The sequence below is a fragment of the Diabrotica virgifera genome, chromosome 8 (assembly GCF_917563875.1).
Source record: "Diabrotica virgifera virgifera chromosome 8, PGI_DIABVI_V3a".
Taxonomy (NCBI): domain Eukaryota; kingdom Metazoa; phylum Arthropoda; class Insecta; order Coleoptera; family Chrysomelidae; genus Diabrotica; species Diabrotica virgifera.
This window is the reverse complement of record NC_065450.1, coordinates 3,766,666-3,789,387: the sequence shown is the minus strand read 5'-3', so window position 1 is coordinate 3,789,387 and position 22,722 is coordinate 3,766,666. Positions and strand designations below refer to the sequence as shown.

The 22,722-nt window shown below is 30.8% G+C and overlaps 2 protein-coding genes across 2 annotated transcripts in view; one reads left to right on the top strand and one right to left on the bottom strand.

The window, feature by feature from the left end:
* The window catches only part of LOC126890436 (ras-related protein Rab-1A), an 83,567-nt gene that overhangs the window by 53,540 nt on the left and 7,305 nt on the right, over nucleotides 1–22,722 (bottom strand). The gene's annotated exons all lie outside the window — the stretch shown is intronic.
* LOC126890437 (uncharacterized) lies at nucleotides 18,256–21,619 on the top strand. Its single transcript, XM_050659369.1, has 2 exons — nucleotides 18,256–18,485; nucleotides 18,779–21,619. The coding sequence occupies exons 1-2, from the start codon at nucleotides 18,317–18,319 to the stop codon at nucleotides 19,177–19,179; spliced, it is 570 nt and encodes a 189-aa protein (XP_050515326.1). The 5' UTR covers nucleotides 18,256–18,316; the 3' UTR covers nucleotides 19,180–21,619.

Genomic DNA, 22,722 nt, shown 5'->3' with positions numbered 1-22,722 from the left:
ACGTCCCTGAGAGTATGAGAATGACAACTACAAGCTATACTGGACCGCACTGTACTCACAGATCAAACAGTGGCACATAATATACCAGATCTTGTACTAATTAGCAAATTAACAGGACAAACAAAACCAATTGATGTGTAACAACAATAATCTATGTACTAAATTTACTGAAAAGGTCATCAAGTACAGAGATCTGGAAATTCAAATACGAAGACAATGGAGAATGCAAAGTACCCAGACGATACCTACTATTATGTTTACTCCTGGAGTCATTCCGAAAAACCTCCTCGAAAGCATAAAAAAGCTGGGTCTAAATGAACATCTTACATGCAGAAAGCTGTACTACTCACGATGGCCAGATGTGTACAAAAATTTTTGGGAGATACTCCAGCATACCAAGTCACCTAGGGCTTGATAACACAGAAAGAATCCCACCAGAGCTCAATTCTTTTGATACCGTAGGTATCTGGGATGAGTCACTTTTCCCCTTAGAGGGAGTTTGAACCATAAGGCTAAATAGGAATATAATATTTTTACAAATCTTGACATATTTGATTCTGTTGTATTCAATCCTCATACATTTGATTAACTGCTCAAAAGGTAAAATTTGACTCAAACATAAAAAAACGAATATTTAGCAAGGAGAATAAAGATTTTTTTAAACTTATGTTGAGTAATTTAGACTGATTATCTGTTTTCATGATTTTAGTTCAGAAAATTTTTATACAATGTTTTCCACTTAAAGAGATAAATACGGCAAATAAAAAAAATCACAACAGTGCTTTAAAATGATGATATAAAAAATTGTAAATCTAGGCTTGATGTTTTGTTTACACTATCTATGGTCTGTTTTTAAACGAAGAGGAGTAATTCAAATTTACCGCGCCGTAATGCTTTTTTGTAATTGGTCAACCTCGGGCAAGTTTACTCCACTGTGTTGAAATTTTGACACTAATGACATTTATGAATGTGTGACACTACTGGCATTACATACGTTAATTAAGTTATATCAGAGATTTTTTGTGTTTGCTTATATCGATATATTTTTTTCGATAATACATATAATATTTTTTCCGTACAGAGTGAGTCTGTAATTTGGAATAAATTCAATATCTCAAATACTAATAATTGTTTTTTTTGAACAATGCTCAGACCCGTCGATTAGTATTTTAAATTGTCCTTTTTGACATACGATAATAATATATACAGGGTCTCCCAATTTAGAGATATGACGTCATCGTTGATTTTCTTAAATGGCAACACTGTCATTTTGATAGATATTTTGATAGGGTGTGTAAAGTTATACATAACTGCACAATATTAAATTTTTAGTCTCTACCATTTACAAGATAATAAAAAATAACAAAGTTATGTTTGTAATTTAGAATAAATTCAATAATTCAAATACTAATTGTTTTTTTGAAAAATGCTCAGACCCCTCTATTAGTATTTCAAATTGTCCTTTTTGACATACAATAATAATGTATACAGGGTGTCCCAATTTAGAGATATGACGTCATCGTAGATTTTCTTAAATGGCAACACTATCATTTTAATAGCTGTTTTGATAGGTTGTGTAGTTGTGATAGTTATACCCCAACTGCAAAATATCAAATTTTTATTGTCTGCCGTTTACAAGATAATAAAAAATAACAAAGTTATGAAAAACAAGTAATCAAATAATAATTGAATTTAATTATTTCAATTAAGCAAATGCTCCTAATGTTGCCCATTGACTATTTGACAATGATTGAGGGCAACATTGCGAGCATTTGCTTAATAATTGAAATAATTAAATTAAATTATTATTTGATTACTTGTTTTTTATAACTTTGTTATTTTTTATTATCTTTTAAGTGGTAGAGAATAAAAATTTGAAATTTTATTGCTATGTATAACTTTACACAACCTATCAAAATAGCTATCAAAATGGGGTCTACCCCAAAATCCCGACAGCCACAATGCCGACAGGTTTGATAAGTTTCTTTTTACATTTATTTCTTGTTTTTTGTTTATGGTCATCTGTTTTTTTATTTTTTTGTTACTAAACAAAAGCATTTACCATTTAATATGAACTAATTTTCTAAATAAAATTTCTAACATGGGTATATGAATTAAATTATTTTTTTTGCCAATATACAGGGTGTCCCGAAAAGATTGGTCATAAATTATACCACAGATTCTGGGGTCAAAAATAGATTGATTGAACCTCACTTACCTATATACAATAGTGCACACAAAAAAAGTTACAGCCCTTTGAAGCTACAAAATTAAAATGGATTTTTTTTCATATATCGAAAACTCTCAGAGATTTTTTATTGAAAATGGACATGTGGCATTTTTATGGCAGCAACATCTTAAAAAAAGTTAAAGTGAAATTTGTGCACCCCATAAAAATTTTATGAGGTTTTGTTCCCTTAAACCCACCCCCAAACTTTTGTGTACGTTCCAATTGAATTATTATTGTGGCACTATTAGTTAAACACAATGTTTCTAAAACTTTTTTGCCTCTTAGTACTTTTTCGATAAGTCAGTGTTTATCGAGATATTTTGAATATTTGTCGAATCCACCACATATTTGTATATGGTTAAGTACGGTTATAGAGACCTGTTAATAACTGTTAATATTTTTTTTATGACATAACTTGTTAATGCTCTTTAATTATACCTCTTGAAATCTTGTTTGTAATCGTCCCGTGCGAGTGGCCATAGTTGCCGAGCACGTTAATGTAAATAAAAAAAAATAATAATCTGAGAATTTATTTATAATTTACATTTTTAGGTATATTTTCAAAAAGAAGCTACATCTCGATAAAAGGTGACTTATAAAAAAAAGACTAAGGGGTAAAAGTCTTAAAAACACTATGTTTAACTAATGGTACCACAATAATAGTTTAATTGGAACGTACACAAACATTTGGGGGGTTTAAAGGAACAAAACCCCCATAAAATTTTTACGTAAATATATTGAAAAAGAAGCCGTATCTCGATAAAAACTGGCTTATCGAAAAAATACTAGGAGGCAAAAAAGTTTTAAAAACGTTGTGTTTAACTAATGCTGCCACAATAATGAATTAATTGGAACGTACACAAAAGTTTGGGGGGATTTAAGGGAACAAAATCCCCATAAATTTTTTATGGGGTGGACAAATTTCACTATAATTTTGTTTTAAGATGTTCCTGCCATAAGAATGATACATGTCCATTTTCAATAAAAAATCTCTAATAGTTTTCGATATATTGAAAACAATCGATTTTCATTTTGTAACTTCAAAGGGCTGTAACTTTTTTTATGAGCACATTTGTACTAAGGTAAGTTAGGTTCAATCAAACTATTTTTGATCCCAGAATGTTGGTATAATTTATGACCATTCTTTTCGGGACACCCTGTATAGTCCAATAATACAGGGTGTAACGAAAATACAGGCCATAAATTTAATCACATATTCTGGGACCAAAAATAGTTCGATTGAACCTAACTTACCTTAGTACAAATTTGCACATAAAAAAAGTTACAGCCTTTTGAAGTTACAAAATGAAAATCGATTTTTTCGAATATATCGAAAACGATTAGAGATTTTTTATTGAAAATGGACATGTGGCATTCTTATGGCATTAGTATCTTAAGAAAAAATTATAGTGAAATTTAGACACCCCATAAAAATTTTATGGGGGTTTTGTTCCTTTAAACCTTCCCAAACTTTTGTGTACGTTCCAATTTAATTATTATTGTAGTACCATTAGTTAAACACACTGTTTTAAAAACTTTGTTGCCTCTTAGAACTTTTTCGAAAAGTCAGTTTTTATCGAGATATTTTGAATATTTGTCAAATCCACCACATATTTGTATATGGTTAAGTACGATGATGGAGACTTAGTAGTAATAGGAAAATTTATTTATGATTTACATTTTTAGGTATAAATTGAACCATATTAAAAAAGAAGCCACATCTCGATAAAAGGTGCCTTGTAGAAAAAATACAAAGAAGCAAAAAAGTTTTAAAAACACTGTGTTTAACTAATGGTATCGCAGTAATAGTTTAATTGGAACGGACACAACCATTTGGGGGGTTTAAAGGAACAACACCCCCATAAAATCTTTATGTAAACATATTAAAAAAGTGGCCGCAACTCGATAAAAACTGCCTTATCGAAAAAATACCAAGAGCCAAAAATTTTTTAAAAATATTGAATTTAAGTAATGGTATCACAATAATAATTTAATTGGAACGTACACAAAAGTTTGGGGGGGTTTAAGGGAAGAAAACCCCCTTAAAATTTTTATGGGGTGCACAAATTTAACTATAATTTTTATTTAAGATACTCCTGCCATAAGAATGCCACATATCTATTTTCAATAAAAAATCTCTAACGGTTTTTGATATATTCGAAAAAATCGATTTTTATTTTGTAACTTCAAAGGGCTGTAACTTTTTTTATATGCATATTTGTACTAAGGTAAGTTAGGTTCGTTCGAACTATTTTTGGTCCCAGAATATGTGGTTTAATTTATGACCTGTATTTTTGTTACACCCTGTATATGTATAATCAAATCCTGAATTCAAGTTTACTTTCATATTATAATAGATATTATCATGTCACTTACAACCTTCCATTTCAGCAAGTATAGCTTTTATATTATACATAAAATGAATTGTTTAAATATTTTTTTCTTTTAAAATACACAATAATTTACATGTCGGGATTTTGGCCTGTCGGGATTCTGGCGTGTCGGTGTTTTGGCCGTCGGGATTTTGGCTGTCGGGATTTTGGCTGTCGGGATTTTGGCTGTCGGGATTTTGGGCGGCACCGATCAAAATAATGGGGTTGCCATTTAAGAAAATCAACGATGACGTCATATCTCTAAATTGGGAAACCCTGTATACATTATTATTGTATGCCAAAAAGGACAATTTGAAATACTAATCGACGGGTCTGAGCAGCTACTAATCCCTGCTGGGCAGCAGCCCGTTGAAAATAAATAAATAAATACAACTGGTAGTCCTGTCGCCAGGGGGGTACAACGACCTCCTTTAATCGGATGGACTTACCCAAGTATTTTATGTATTTTGACCCGTAGAACACGAATTTTTTGGGTAACAGTTGATCCGGATATCGAAGAGATTGTTATAAACAAAGAACCTGATGAATTACATAACAGCGATTTCTCGAAAAACAAAACATTTTTTTGTATTTTTTGTGTCATTATAAACAAAATATGTTCTTACAAGTTTTTTCGTAGGATGCATAGTTTTCGAGATAAACGCGGTTGAACTTTCAAAAAATCGAAAAATTGCAATTTTTGAACCCGAATAACTTTTGATTACAAAATAAAATAGCAATTCTGCTTACCGCATTTGAAAGTTCAAGTCAAATTATATCGGTTTTGATTATTTGCAGTGTTAAAATTTATTTTTTTATTGTTTAAACAAAGCTATAAACATATGGTGCTTGAGTGATGTTTTCAATGATCTCCCATTTAAAATCGAACGAGGATGTAGAGTAGGTACAAGTGCAAGCGAGGCTATTTCTACTATACGTAGAATGCATTAAAACGCATGTATTAGGCACGGGAAACACTATGTGTTTATAGCTTTGTTTAACAATAAAAAAATAAATTTTTAGCAATGCAAATAATCAAAACAGATAAAATTTGACTTGAACTTTTAAATGCGGTAAGCAGAATTGCTATTTTATTTTTTAATCAAAAGTTATTAGGGTTCAAAAATTGCAATTTTTCGATTTTTTGAAAGTTCAACCGCATTCATTTCAAAAACTATGCATCCTACGAAAAAAATTGTAAGAACATTTTTTACTTAGAATGATCCAAAAAATACAAAAAAATGTTTTGATTTGAGAGAAATCGCTGTTATGTGATTCCTCAAGTTCTTTGTTTATAACAATCTTATCGACATCCGGATCAACTGTTACCCAAAAAATTCGTGTTCTGCGGGTCAAAATACATAAAAAACTTGGGTAAGTCCATCTGAATAAAGGAGGCCCTCTGTACCCCCCCCCCCCTGGCGACAGGACTATGGTAACAATAGAGTCTTTAATGTATGAGGACTGCATAGTATTAATAACAGATTCCAAGAATAAAATGCAATAACTAATAGATATATGGGTAGAACAAATAGAAGAACTAAAAATGGAAATAAATAAGAAAAAAAGTAAAATAATGATAATTAATGGCAAAGAAGATAAGGAAGATAATGAAATAAAGATAAAATGTAAAAACTCAGAACTAGAAATAGTTGCAACTTATGACCTAGAAAGTGTAATTATTATTAACGACGAACAAATAGACTGGAAAATAACAAATAGAGCAAAGAAATCAAACAAGTTGTACTATTGTATAATCATTTAATTCTTTGCAAAATGAAATTGTAAAAACTAACACCATTGGAAGCAATTCTGCGATACAAAATATTATTGTAAGTGTGTTCACGAAAAAATTAACATAAAAAAAGTTTAAAAAAGAAAAATAAAGATAAACAAATAAAAAAACAAAAAAAAAACAATGAAAAAAAAAAGGAATTAAAACTAAACAAAAGACTACATAAATAAAGCATTAAAAAATACAAAAAATATAATTAAAAAAAATAAAAAAATATACATATAAAAAAATGCACTAAACAGAAACACACACATTTTACTAACATAATAACATTTATCCTAGGGTGTGAGAATTTGAACAATCAATTTATTTATATTGGATCATAAAAAAATGCTCTTTTTATATTTTATAAATAAAAAATAAGTCTGGCTAATTGGTTTATGCCAAAGCCAATTATAAATAAAAAAAAAGTTATACTATGCATTAGCCCCAACACTGGACAAGAGAGACCAGGATAAAAATATATAACACAATAGTGATACTGGCCGTGCTCTATTCAAGTGAAAACTGGATAATTCTGACAAAATCATAAGAGAAGGATAAATGCAATGGATATGAGACACCTAAGAAGGATAGTTAAAAAGACAAAATGGGATAAAATAAGAAACGAGACTATTAGGAGAATGGCCAACCAATAACGACAATAAAATAGCAAAGAGACCAAGGAACTGGTATGGGCATTTGATGAGGATGCAACCCGACAGAATGACAAGAAAAGTCCAAGAAGCAAAGAATATCTTCTTCATGTACCAGGTCCTTTCAGAACATTGGTTACCATCATAGCTATCTTAATTTTAGTCACTGCCACCCTAAATAGCATGCTTGTATCAACACTAGTGATGTAAAATTTCCGGGAAGATTCAAACCTCGGAAAGTTTCCGGAAACTTTCCGGGAATATTGGAAATTTTCGGAAACATGGAAATAACTTATACAAATCAGTAGTTAGCTTTACTTATTGTTGTGGTATTACGTGGTATAACTACAGAAAAAATCTGTTAAAAATTAAATGTCCAAAAATACTAAAAATTTATTTAAATTAATTAAAAAAATACTCTGAATATTTGTTATTAATCATTATAATTTAAAAATAAAAAAATTATCTTATTTAAAAAAGAATATTAAAATGCAGCTATACACTGCATAGCTAATATTCTCTTCACCAGTCAGGCTTTGTCCTGTTAAAGAAGAATCAAGTAAGTTTGCAGCATAGTGCACAGGATTCACTGCCATTTTTTTTCTAATTTAGATAAGCATTCTTTTTCCTCAGACTTACTGATTGAAAGTAATGGAATATTCTAGGTAAAAATATTTTTTGTATCCTTAAATGCCTCGTCAACCTGGGGTATTTTAAACATATTGCCTTCCAATAAAGTACCTACACTAGGTTCGCTTTCAAGATGCAGTAGAAATAAACAAACCAAGATACGTTAAATGCTACTAGGAGCACTTCCGAATCATAATTTACAATGTATAAACTTTGGAAATCATGATTTGGGATTTGCAATGTATATACATTGTAAATTATGATTCGGTTGGGCTCCTAGTGACATTTAACGTGTCTTGGTTTGTTTATTTCTAATGCATCTTGAAAGCGAGCCTAGTGTAATCCATTTCACAATTGGTGTTAGAACAACTGCTACTTTTTGCAACTTTATCATTTATTTTTATGCAGACAGTTCTGTTTAAAATTCACTGAAATTTTAAAATTTTCTCCCTCCATGACCATAAGTATCGGTAAAGCAATTTAGATGCAATAATGTTATTTATACAATTAAGGATTGAACCCCATCTAGTTTTTACAAGAAGTTTTAATGATCTAAGTTTATTGTAGTTTTGATTTTTTTCTTTTTATTTATTATTTTTCTTTTGAAATATTCCCATGCATTATACCTATACTACAATCACAATAAAAATTCACTAGAAATAATATGAAATAATATACTATAACAAAGACACATTGAATGTTCGAGGAGGGCTTTGATGATTTGGAAGATTGTTGGGAAATTGATGATTTGGGAAATCATAATTTACAATATTTATGTACATTGTAAATCCCAAATCATGATTTGCAAAGTTTATACATTGTAAATCATAATTCGGAAGTACTCCTCTTAACATTCAACGTGTCTTAGTTTGTTTATCTCTTCTTCTTCTTGTAGTGCCTATCCGTTTCGGATGTTGGCGACCATCATGGCAATCTGTACTTTGCACAATGCTGCTCTGAAAAGATTTGTAGTTTTTGTGTTGAACCACGTACGTAGATTTTTCAGCCAGGAAATTCTTCGCCTTCCTGGTCCTCGCTTTCCTTCTACTTTTCCCTGCAAGATTAGTTGCAGCAGTCCATATCTTTCACTGTTCCTCATAATATGGCCGAGGTATTCGATTTTGGCTGTTTTTATTTTGATTAACAGCTCTTTTTCTTTTTGCATTCTCAACAAAACACCCTCATTAGTAATGTGGTCGGTATAAGATATCTTCAGGATTCGATGATAAAGCCACATTTCAAAAGCCTCAATTTTCATGCAGGTGGCGTCTGTGAGAGTCCACGACTTAACTCCGTACAACAGTATAGGAAAGATATAACATCGAAGTAATCTGACTTTTATATGTATCGACAAATCATGACATTTGAATAATTTTGCCATTTTTTGAAATGCAAATCTTGCTTTCTCTATCCTACATTTGATTTCTATGGAATGGCCCCAATTTTCATTAACGTTCGTACCAAGGTAAGGTGTATGTTTTTATTCTTTCGATTTGTTGACCGTCCACACTGATTCTTGCAAAGTGCTGTTCATTCTTAGAGAATTTTATCTGTTTATCTCTAGTGCATCTTTATTGCGATTTTAGGATAGTTTAGGCATTTTAGTATAAAAATAATGAAAGTAATGATCAAAACAATGTTCCACTTGGCAGTGGTATAGGTTCGCCGGCCATGTGAATTAAATAGCGCTACTTCCATGTAAATTCAAATTACGTCACTGACTCTTATGTCCAAAAGGCTCTTGGAAATATTCTTAAAAGTTGTCGGAAATATTATGGAAAGTTCTCGGAAACATTCTTGAAAATTCTCGGAAATATTCTCGAGAATTTTCCATTGAAAGTTTCCGGGAATATTCGCGGTCAGGAGAATGTTTCCATTTTTTATAGGCGAATATTCTCGGAAACTTTCCAATGTTCGCGAATATTCGCTTGGAAATATTCTCGACTCACATCACTAATCAACACCATACCAATCTCGCAAGTTCTTCAACCATGAGGTTCTTCTTCGTCCTGGACTGCGTTTGCCCGCTATTTTTCCTTGCATGATATTTTGTAGCAACCTATATTTGGGACCTCTCATGACATGTCAGAACTACTCCAGCTTTCTCTGCTTGATGCTTTTTATGATCTCAGTAGTCTTGCTGAGACGTTCTAGTATTGTGGAGTTTCGAATCTTCTCCAACCAGGAACCTTTTAAAATTCTTCTATAGCACCACATTTCGAAAGCCTCAAGGTGATTTAGATCGATTTTATTCACAGTCCAGGACTCGACACCACAAAAAAAATATAGAGTAAGATCAGACCAATCTGAAAAAATCACATGGTTTACAAATGACCTACAGGCAATGCGGGAACATCTAAAATTTTTAGAAGAATTTTATAGGCAACGTAAAAATGATAATAACCATCATATACTTAAACAATTCAGAAATCAATATAAAAATGAAATTAAGAAAGCCAAAGTGAGGTCAAATGACCAAATAATATTAAATTCAAAAAATCCACAGAAAACCATGTGGAACATGATAAACAAATATCGAGGAAAATCAGGGTCTTCATTAGAAGATCACAAGATCACGCCAAACCAGTTCAATGATTATTTTTCCCAAATTGCCACTAATATAGTTAAAGACATTCCAAAATTAAATATTGACTTTATTAATAAAATTAATTATGTCAATCATACAAACACCTTTTCATTTTAGTCCAAGTAATGAAGCTTAAAATAGGACAAAACCTCGCAATTTTTACAGAATGGATCGATTTGCTTGAAAATTCGAGAATAAGTAGTAGATAGTCCAAGATTCAAAATCTATATAAGGCCGAAAGGCGCTTTTACCATGGGGGGTGGTTGCCACCCCATCTCGGGAGTGGAAATTTTTCATTATATTTTGACCACAAGATGGTAAAAACATGCATTCTAAGCAAGAAACGTTCTATACATTTTTTTGATAAAATTAATAGTTTTCGATTTATTGGCTATCGAAAGTGTTAGTTTTATATCGAAAAAATCAATGTTTTTAATCAGTTTTCTGCTAATAACTCAAAAAGTTTTCGTTTTATCAAAACAACTTTTCTTAACAAAAATGTACCTTTTGAAAAAATAAACAAAACCGTTTTTTTAAATTTTCTTTAAGACCAAAAGTAATCGAGCTATACTTTATTTTATGTTAGCTCTTCGTCGCCAAATGCTAAATATTATAGTTTCAAAGTCAAAAGGCGGGAAAACTGTGGATTTTTCGAGTATAACTTGTTCAAACTAATTTGAGTATTTAAAAATATCTATCACCAGAAATAAAAAAAAAGTCTCTAGCTCAAAAATTAAGTGGCTTATAATGAAAAGAATGTCAGTCAATATTTTTTCAACGAAAAAGTGATTGGAAAGAACCCCCTAATCACCACCCTAATTAAAATTAGTCATTGAACTTATTTGGTCTTCTTTATTTATATATTATTAATAAGTTCTAGAAGTTTGACCGGCTTAGAATGATTAGTTTTAAAAAAATGGAGTTAAAAAAGCGAATAACGAATTTTTGTAGTTTGGTAAAAAATGCCATTTTCTTCAGAATAGAAAGGTTAGCATCAGAGACATGAAAAAAATATGAAATTGTAGCTTATTTCATTCTCAAGAACTTGGTTTACAAAAATTTTTTCTACGGCAAAAATTGAGTAAGCTATTGACAATTAAAACTTGTAATAACATGCAAAAACCACATTTACCAACCCTTTCAAAGTCACCTCTTTTTGCGACTGAGGATTTTAAAAGGATTTAATATCAATAGCCTTATATACCTTGTAAAAACCTATAAAATTCTTTTTTACCAAACTTTCTAAGATAAAAAATAAAAAAGTTGCTGTTAAAAAATCAATATATTTTTTTGAAAAAAAGAAGGAGAAATCCAATTGGAAGCATAATAATGTAAGTTAACGATGTTTGTAGTCATTGGCCTTACTCATTCTTCTTGATTTATGTATTATTAATAGATTCTAGAAGTTTGACTGGCTTAGAGTGATTACTTTAAAAAAAAACTGGAGTAAAAAGCGAATAACGAGTTTGTGTTGTTTGGTAAAAAATGCCATTTTCTTTAAAATAGAAAGATTAGCATCAGGGATTCGAAAAAATGTTTAAATATGAAATTGTAGGCTATTTTATTCTAAAGAACTTGGTTTAAAAAAATTTTTTCTACGGCAAAAATTGAGTGAATCGTAAATGAGTATATCGAAAAACATTGATTTTTTTCGATATAAAACTGTAACACTTTGAAGGCGAATAAATCGAAAACCATTAATTTTACCAAAAAAATGTATAGAACATTTTTTGCTTAGAATGAATGTTTTTATCAACTTTTGCGGTCAAAATATAATAAAAAATTTCCACCCCTGAGATGGGGTGGCAACCACCCCCATGGTAAAAGCGGCTTTTGGCATCATATAGATTTTGATCCTTGGACTATCCACTAATTATTCCCAAATTTTCAAGCAAATCGATCTATTCTGTAAAAATTGCGAGGTGAAATTCTTGAAATTACCTTTAATCAAACGAGGGATATAATAAACAGCTTAAAGAATAAAAATAGCCATGATATATATGAATTTAATGTTAACCTTATTAAAGTGATTAAAAATATTATTATAAGCCCACTCACTAAACTAATAAATCTATGCTTTAAAGAAAATAAATTTCCATCAGTCCTTAAAAAAGCAATTGTTACACCAATTTATAAAAAAGGGGACGTTAAGAATCCAGAAAACTATAGACCTGTTTCGCTGCTTCCAATAATCTCTAAAATTGTTGAAAAAGCTATGGCAGTACAAATAACCACATTTTTTGAAAATAATAACTATTTCTCAGACTCTCAGTTCGGTTTTAGAAAGGACAAATCCACAGTACTTGGCATACTGGACTTGGTCTCACATATTGTAGACTCCTTTCATAGGTTGCAGTTTAATACTGTTCTGTTTTGTGACTTGAGCAAGGCATTTGACTGTGTAGATCATGGAATGCTCTTGCAAAAACTCAAAAAATACAACTTCTGTCCTTACAGTGTAATAGTTCAATCTTACTTAGAAAACAGAACACAGGTTGTGAGGGTCTCTGGGGTGTTATCGGGAAAGAGTGTTGTTAATATTGGGGTTCCCCAGGGCTCTGTTCTGGGACCCATTCTCTTTCTAATTTATATTAATGACCTTACGAGCATTAACACAAATGCAAAGTACACACTCTTCGCCGATGACACCACAGTGTCTTTTACAACTGATACACTTGGGGAGTCGCTTGAGGGTTCTATGTCTGCACAGTCAGTGACCAATGAATGGTTTTGCGTAAACCGATTACTGCTCAATGCAGCAAAAACCAACAGAGTTGTTTTTTCTCTCAGAGACCCACAGAATGTAAATGATGGTATGAGCAGTGTCAGATTTCTGGGTGTATTATTAGATCCCAAGCTTCAATGGGGTGAACATATCAACAGTCTAAGTAAAAAGCTAGCAAAAAATCTGTTTGTACTCAGGAATCTGGCATCTAATGTTTCACATAAAGTCTTAAAAACAGCGTACCATGCAATTTTTCAGTCTCATCTAGCCTATGCCATTTTAGTCTGAGGTCATTCAGCAGAAATGTTGACAGTCTTTGGTAGGCAAGCATATAGGTCCCTAAGAATTCTCACTGTTCCATCTCTATATATACTTGAGAACCTAATGTTTATCAAGAGGGGAGGGGCGCACTTTGAAACCCATGAGAACATACACCAACATGACACCCGATATAAACACCATCTCGTGCCAGCCTACTGGAGATTGACGAGGTGTCAAACTGGGCCAGGATACTGGGCTATTAAATTTTTCAACAAACTTCCAGATAGTTTAAAGTGTCTTCCATTAAATCAATTTAGGAGTACAATTAAAGATATTTCGTTAGAAAATGTTTTTTATAGTAATGAGGAATTTCTTACATTTAAATTTTAGGATTTTATGACTTTAAGCAATGTCCATTGATAATGTAATCAAATTTAATGTGATTTTAATGTTAGTATTTTTATTAATACTCTTAGTCGTATTGTGCATCTTTTTAATTTGTATTGCGTCCAAATCTTTGTGTAATTTTATTTGACATGTGTTAAACACTTGTGTTATTGACATGAATAAACGAATCTGAATCTAAAGCAAGACCGAGAACATGTAGCAGCGAAGTAAGCAGATCCTCAATGCCAATTTTAGGTCTCTTTTACATAACATATTTTTTACGTCTATATCTTGTTTACTAAAAATTTTGATGTTTATCATTTATTTTAGTGACAGTGACATTAGCACATTTTGTTTAAGTCAATTGGAATTTATAACTAATATTGTGTTTATTTTTAAGTTATATTGTGTTAAATATGTTATTTATAACATAATATTATGTATAGTTATATTATTACATTATATAGGGTGAGGCAGATAAAGGGCCTATTAGAAATATCTCGAAAACTAAAGACAACTGAATTATGAAAATTGGAATAAGGGGGTTTTGAAGACTGATCTATTTAATGAAAATATTTTCATCTATTTGGTACTTCCGGTTATACCGGAAGTTGCTTATAACTTCGTTTTTTTAAATGGGACACCCTGTATATTTTTACATTTTTGGATTCTCCTCGATTTCTTCTTTCTTAAAATATAAGGTTTTATAACATTATACAGGGTAGGTTAAAAGATAATTACGTCTTCTTATTAATTTCGTAGCAATATTCACACCCTGTAGGATTTTAGTAGTTTGACATAATAAACTCTATTTATGTTCAAAGGATTTTTAATATAGTCTACTATTGTTAACAATTATTAGTGTAGCTAAATTTTTAATTTTAGTATACAGGGTGGGTCGAAACTCGGAATGAGTATTTTCTGAGTTTTCTTAAATGGAACACCCTATATTTTAGTATTGTAATGAAATGATATTTCATGGTACTTTTTACTTTCTTAAGCATTCCCTATACCTAATTGCTTTAGTTTGTGCTTAATTGTTATTCGCACCAATAATCTTAACTTCGATGGTATTTTGAGACCTGAACCACTATTGGCAATTTTAAGTGTCAGTATAGATTAATATGTGTTTATTTTCAAAAAATTATTTGTGACTGAATATTTTCACGGAAAACCTAATACAATTTCACCTATTTTGTGTTGCAATTAATGTTTGGCTTGAATCACCAATAACTCACACATTAAAGAAGTTAGGTATAGGAAATGCTTACGAAATTAAAAAGTACCCTAAAATAGCATTTCATTAAAATACTAAAATACAGGGTGTTCCATTTAAGAAAACTCAGAAAATACTCATTCCGAGTTTCGACCAACCCTGTATACTAAAATGAAAATTTAACTATACCAATAACTCTTAACAATAGTAGACTATATTAAAAATCATTTGAACATTAATAGAGTTTATTATGCGAATCTACTACAATCCTACAGGGTGTTAATGTTGCTACGAAAATAATAAGAAAACGTAATTATCTTTGAACCTACCCTGTATAATATTACAAAAATTTATATTTTAAGAAAGAAGAAATCGAGGAGAATCCAAAAAAATAAAAATATACAGGTTGTCTCATTTAAAAAAACGAAGTTATAATCAACTTCCGGTATAACCGGAAGTAGCAAAGAGAAGAAAATATTTTCATTAAATAGTTCATACCTCAAAACCCCTGTATTCCGATTTTCAAGATTCTCTTAGCTTTAGTTTTCGAGATATTTCTAAAGGCTGTATGACACTATGCATTTTCTTGTATCATTTCTAATATCGTTTCTGATATGTCAAAAAAATGTATTGGGACCGTGCAAGTTCGGCAAAGCGACCCCTATTTCTACGCTCTATACTAAAATTCGCACTTTTAATTATATTGGCCAATTATATTAGTCCTGGTTACTGGATAATTGTCAAGGCCATAGTCCAAAAAAATAATAAGAAGAAAAAATAAGATTCAGGTTATGTTATGAAAACGTCAACAATTGTATGTAGTAAATAAAATTAGTTATTAAAATGCAGTACTGCAAGCAAAATAAAATTAATTAAATTTACCTTTATATAATAATTGCATATCATATCAATATTGTGGAGCAATATATAATTTTTCTGCTTCATTGACAGAAGGTATGAAATATACGTCAATTTGACAATTTCAATTGACAATATGAATTATTTAAGATAGTTGCAATATTTCTCCGCGACTCGCGCAGGGTCGTTTCTCGTTTCCCCTTCCAAGTACTTGCACACCGCGAATAGTGTCATACACAGATACAAGAAACGATATCAGAAACGATACAAGAATTTGTGTCAGGCACAGATTCTTGTACAATAACTGCGCCAATTTCTGCGCAAAGAGCAAAAACGTAAAACCTGCTGGTAAAACTTCTAAATGTCATAATGGCGGCTGAAAATGAGGTCATATGATTTATGTCTTGATGAATTTATTTGTGTTTTGTAGGTATTATTTATAAATATTTTATTGATACTTAATATACCGTTTGGTATGGACTACTGTTCTACTAATAACCATATATTTAGAATAACTTTGGGTTTCATATTGCATAATTTTTTAATAGAGGAAAATACAATAGTTCCAATTTGGATCAAACTGAAGATAATTATAATGCAAATATTTTAGCACAAATATCAAAACAAAATAAAAAACACAAATAATCAACAGTCAACGTAAAAATTCTAGTTATTATAACATTAAAATATTTGTTTTTAAAAGTTTATAAATTTTATAAAATCCTTAAAATCAGCTGTAAACGCAGTACTACCATACCAATGTAACGTGACAGGGCGACAAACAAAATTTCGACCAATCACGTGCCGAATTTCATACAGTTTTCGATACAAGAACTTGCATAGTGTCATACAGGGCACAAATGTACGTACAAGAAATGATACAAGAAAATGTATACAAGAAACGATATCAGAAACGATATTAGAAATGATACAAGAAAATGCATAGTGTCAAACAGCCTTAATAGGCCCTTTATCTGCCTCATCCTGTATATAGTTAAATGTAAATATACACTATAACTATAATATAGTTATAATGTATATTTACATTTATATGAAATACGTCCACTGACAACAGCCATTTCCTATTTATTAGATTCACTGACAATAGGTACAAATTTAAGCTTATAATTTTTCGAAAACGATTAAGTAGAACTTATATTAGGTTTGTTCTAGCATCAGTTCCAAACGGTTTGAAACCATCAGCGAATAGTGGACCAGCGCGAGTAGAGGGGATAGCACTGGTGACTGTATTATGTTCTCTCACTGACCAACTGTTTGCTGACAATTTCTGACTATTTTGACTGTTTGCTAGTACAAACCTAATGACTATTTCTAGTTGTATTTTTACAATAAATAAGAATTTGGTAATAGTAGGGAACCAATTATTCAGCCACGTACTAGGGGTAAATAGCATTTAGGTATTTTTGTAAATTATTATAATTTAAATCTCGACTAGTTGATAATTAATCTTTTTACTAATTAAAAAAAAAGTCGTAGAAAAAGTATAGTATTCTACTCGCATGTAATGGCTATTACTCACTCTGATGAATTACAACACTCGCCTATGGCTCGTGTCGCAAACTTCTTCATCGTGAGTAATAGTCATCATTACATGCTCGTTGAATAATATACTATTATATTTTATTAAAAAAAAAACAAAATTAACCCCTATCAAAAAATTCATCCAAATATTGTGTTTGTTGAGAGTGGGAAGATTCAAATAAAAACTGCAATGTTGCTCTGACCTGGTATACCTTTACTAGAGCACAAAGCAACACGATATTTATATTTTAAAGTTGTTCTGGGAAGTAATTCCAGAAGTAATCCCAATTATATGCTAGAGAAATTTCAAGTTACCATAAATCTTGTATCTTTTTATTCCTGGATTTGGTAGCTATTATGCTCAATTTTAGTTTTAATTAGATAAAATTTATTCATCTTGAAATTTATACAATGTATACAACATTACACAAATTCATCCAACTAATCACAAAAAATATTATGTTATACACATGTATACACACATTAAAAGGTAAGTACAGTCAAAATCGTTTACAACGGCACCGGCTATAACGTACAATCAGATATAACGAACAAAATAGTAGGTCCCGTAAAATGACATATAAAAAAAGAATTTATAATGCTTATAACGAACAGATCGGTTAATGTGAACCAGGGTGGGACAAAATCTGATTTTTATTAAAAAAAATCAAAAACCATTGATTTTTTAAAAAAAATCACGATTTATTTGATTTTTTAAATTTGAATATAAAATTTGAACATTTTGATTCTTTGAAATTATTGTTAATTATTTTAATGTATGTCTAAAAATTATAATACAATTTGCGGCTCAAAAACTTGTGACAACGCATTTGTCGCGCTTCTTGCGAGAAAATTCTTGTCGCGATTTGTTTTCCTTCTGTCCTATACACTCGCTATACAGTGCCGAGTGAGGCGAGGCACGAACACGAACGCGTTTGTTGTGCTTTTTGCAAGAATATTCCTGTCCAGGCTTGTTTTCCTTCTCAACCTATAAATTGACGTTGCCCAACAATTTCACGCATTTCGCTAGTTAGGTTAGTTAAGTGAAGTGAAAACATATAAATAAAAATAAAGTAAAATGAGTGGAAGAAAAGAGGACCCAATATGGCAGTTCTATATTAAGACAACAAATCCAAATAAATTGGGGTGTAGGGCTATTTGTAGAAAGTGCAGGAAAGATATTCAAGGGTTAGTCCAAAGACTTAAAGCACACCACGATGTTTGTAATTATCAAGAGAGGAATACAGGTAAATAAATTAATATTAATTATCATAGTATATACAGGGTGAGTCAAAATAATTGCAAAAAATTTAAGGACGTGATTCGTTGTTAATAATTAATAAATATTTTCTTAATAAACATCATTCTATATCAGTTACTCTTGATACTGTGCAGAGGAAAAATGCTACTATCGCAGATGCTGTAGAGCAGTGGAAACATGTACAATATATCTTTGATGAATCTGTGGAATTACCATTACAAAAAACACAACAATTTAATAATCGATATAAGCAAGCACTAACGCCATATCATTTTATAGCGTATATGTTGAATCCACAAAAAACAAAATACCAGTTAACACCAGAAGAAAAGAATATAGCTTTAGAAACAATTAACGAGTTATATGAAAACACTGGACTGTTACCTTTAGTAATAAAGTTAAATGCCCGCAGTGCTCCATTTAAGCAAGTTATGTTTTCGGACGAAGTAATAAAAAATGTAAACGGACTACAATGGTGGTTATCACAAAAAGATGAGCCGGAAATCTTGAAACAGTTGCCAATAATAAAACAGTTCCTGTGTGCAACTGCTTCTTCAGCTTCAGTAGAACGCCTATTTAGCTCTTTTGGTCTTGTACACTCGGATATTAGAAACAGATTAGGCATAGAAAAAGAAGGAAAACTCGTGTTTTTGTTTAAATTGTATAACGAAAATGAATAGACTGAAAATATACAGTAATAAAATTTAGGTGTTACGTTTAGTTTAAGAATTTGGAATTATGTACTTCTTTTTTGTTGTTTTTGCTAAAAGCAGATACTTCTTTTGATCTTTGAGAAAACTTTTATATTATGTTGTTATCTGGTTCTGAATAAAAAAGAAAAACATTGATTTAAATCATGATTTTAATTTTAAAAATCAAGCGATTTAAATCATGATTTTAATCGTGATTTTAATCACTTGATTTTAATCAGCCCAACCCTGATGTGAACATATTTCTTGGAACAATAGCAGTTGACATATTGGTTACAACATACATATCTGTACCTCGGAAAGATACAACATCCAATTTTTTCAATTATGACCTTTTTACACACTATATAATAAACAATTGAATGGTGGGCTGCAACAATGTTGTAAGCGACATATTGGGTCAAAGTGAGGTTTTAATGCAATATTATTGTGTATCCAAAGACCAATGCGAGCATCTTTAAATCTGGCTAAAAAAAATTTGCATTCCCCGAGTTTTTCGTACCGCAATGTTGGTATCTGTATGTTCATAAATAGCTTGTCAATATGTTTTTTTCATCTCCTGCATAATCTCAATTCTGTCGCTTACAACATTGTTGCAGCCCACCATTCAATTATTAATATAATAAATATGTAATATGTATAAATAACAAATGCATGATTTAAATGAGAATAGAGACAATGTTCTAGTATAATATTGTTTCCACATCTCAATAAACAGCTGTAGCAATAAAACTTTTTGTTGAAAAAAGTTTAAAATTGCTTTCCTGTAAAGTTATGAAAATGGGCGTTATATTATAGTATCTCTCCTAGGAACCGATATTACCATGAAATGAAAAGGAAGGTTTTATTAATTTATTATTGTGATTTTGTGATGGTATTACATCCTGGCTGGGTTCACTTGTAAGTCCTTTAGACTTATTAGACACTAATTAGTTTAGGCAGCTCCACAGTATGTATCACAAGTAAGATTTTGTTTACATTATTAGGTTATTTTAAAAATAAATAGTGTATGTATGCTTACATTTTTATAATATGATTTTGAGATCGCGTTATATTATGAGTATTGTTTATCGACTACCTGTACTCATTCCAATAAATGTACAAGCCGACAAACCAGTGCTGTCGCGTGACCTTGAGCGAAAATACACAGCGACAAATGCAGAATACGAGAAGGTCAGCCGCCACCACTCGCTTGTCGCACTGTATGTATGTACATATTTAGATTTACGTAAGTACAATAAAAACATATGTTAAATATTATGTATAATATGTTATAACATATTATAGGTACGGTAGAATTGGGTGACTTGAAATTGTTGGGGTGACTTGACACAGCAGGCAATTATTTTTGGAACTGCTGTTGCCAGCTATTAGGTAAATGATTAAACTTCAAAATCATTTCTAAAGTATTCTACAATGATGAAATACCTAATGGGGAAAAGTGGTACATAAAATTGTTCTATTTGGCTCCTAAAAAATATCGAATAAAAGGTAAGGAAACCACGATTTTTGATATGATATATAATTAAGGTCATTGACAGGTGCCCTGATCAACAAATTACATGAACTATTTTTTTTATAATAGTTTATTGCCTTCTTAAGGGGTTCTGAACCTCATTTTTGTAGATTTTATTTTTTGAGGTTAAGTAGCGGTTTCTTAAATATTTTGTTACAGGTTTTGGGTGACTTGACAAAAGGCCTAATATGTATAAGAGAGTGTTAGGCAAGAGAAAATACCATGACTTTAGCAAAGAAGAATTAGAAGAAGACTTAACAAATATTCGTAACCGTAGATAGACGTTGGCGGAGGCTTTAAGTGGTCTCAAAAATTCATTTGACCATGTACAATAGTATCAGATTTTTTAAAAGTTAAATTTATTTCACCCTTTACAATAGCAACAGATTTTTTTAAAAAATAAATTGGATGTCAAGTCACCTATATGACAGCTTTACTTGTCATTTACACTGATTTTTGCTTACATTTTCAAGTCACCCAACAGGTAGGGTGACTTGAAAAACACGGTTTTTATTTTTTTTGTAATTTTTTTGTGTTTAAAAAAAATTATGAGAGGTTCTATTCTTTGCCAAAAGTGGCATAACACTATATTTTTTGTTTTGTGATATATTTATCAGTATGGCAGGTATTAATGAATTAATGTCCAAATTGTAGTCAAGTCACCCAACTCTACGGTATAGATTAAGTTAGACATTTTTGTGTAATATTGTTTATAGCAACCTGTTCGTTATAACATATATAACCGCTTACAGAGAACACTGGATACAACATACAAAAACCACCAGTCCCTTGAAGTTCGTTATAAACGGTTTTGATTGTACATTAAAAATTTTATATTAAAAAAAGAATTTGTGTGTACTTTGTACGCATGCAAGAAGTTATACTTCTATTATATGATTTCAACAAAATAAATGTACTTTAAACAGTTTATTTTTATTTTATTGAAATATTAAACTAATTTTAATGCATACCACTTTCCAAAAATAAAAAAAAAGAATAGGTATGGTCCGGATTTGAATCCAGGACCTATCGATTTTTAGCCAAATGCTATACCAATAATGCTACACGCTCTCTGTTTATGTCCAGATTTTTTTGGAAAGGCTGGAGAACTTGTTGTTGAGGATTCCAAAGTTTAGTCAAATAATCCTGACGGGTGATTTTAATATTGACTTTCTGAACTATGATTGCAATGAAGTAAAGAAAATAAAAAACTTACTCACTTGTTTTAATTTAAAAATGCATGTTAATGAAGCAACACGTGTCACTAAATTGTCTCAAACTCTAATAAATTATTTCTGTTCTAACTTTGAAAAGGATTATGTTCAATGTATTGTATTTGACCCCAATCTGTCAGACCATAAGGCAGTTGTTGCTTCTATCAAAATTAAGAAATTTAGTAAAGGTAAAGATAGTGTAAATAAATTTAAAATTGGTCGCCTGTATAGTAAATCTAACTTTGGTAAATTTAGATTAAAGTGCGAGAGTCTTGACTGGTATTCTCTCCTATCACAATCGTCTGAGCCATTTAAATCATTTCATAATACAATATGTGAATTTTTTGAAAGGTCTTTTCCTAAACAAAAAATTAAAATTAAAAATAGAAAACCTTGGATTACAAATGTCATTAAAAATTCCTGCAAAACCATGAGATCGCTCCATTATATCAACAAATATTACCAAGATGAATGGTTTGTTACCTATTATAATCAATATAAAAAGATATACAGAAATTTATTAAAACTGCAAAAGAAAACTGCTACAAGCATAGAATAGAAAACTCCTCAAATGTAACTAGGGAAACTTGGTCTATAATAAATGAATTAAGGGGTAAACACAGATCAGGTAATAGTCATCACACTCCACTTCCAAATGACTGTAATGAATTTTACTGTAGCATAGCCGAAACTTTAACAGCACAGTTGAGACATGGTACAGATCCTTTGTCATATCTGAAGAAAACAGAAGTTATGTGTCCCTTCATAATTTATGATACTAAT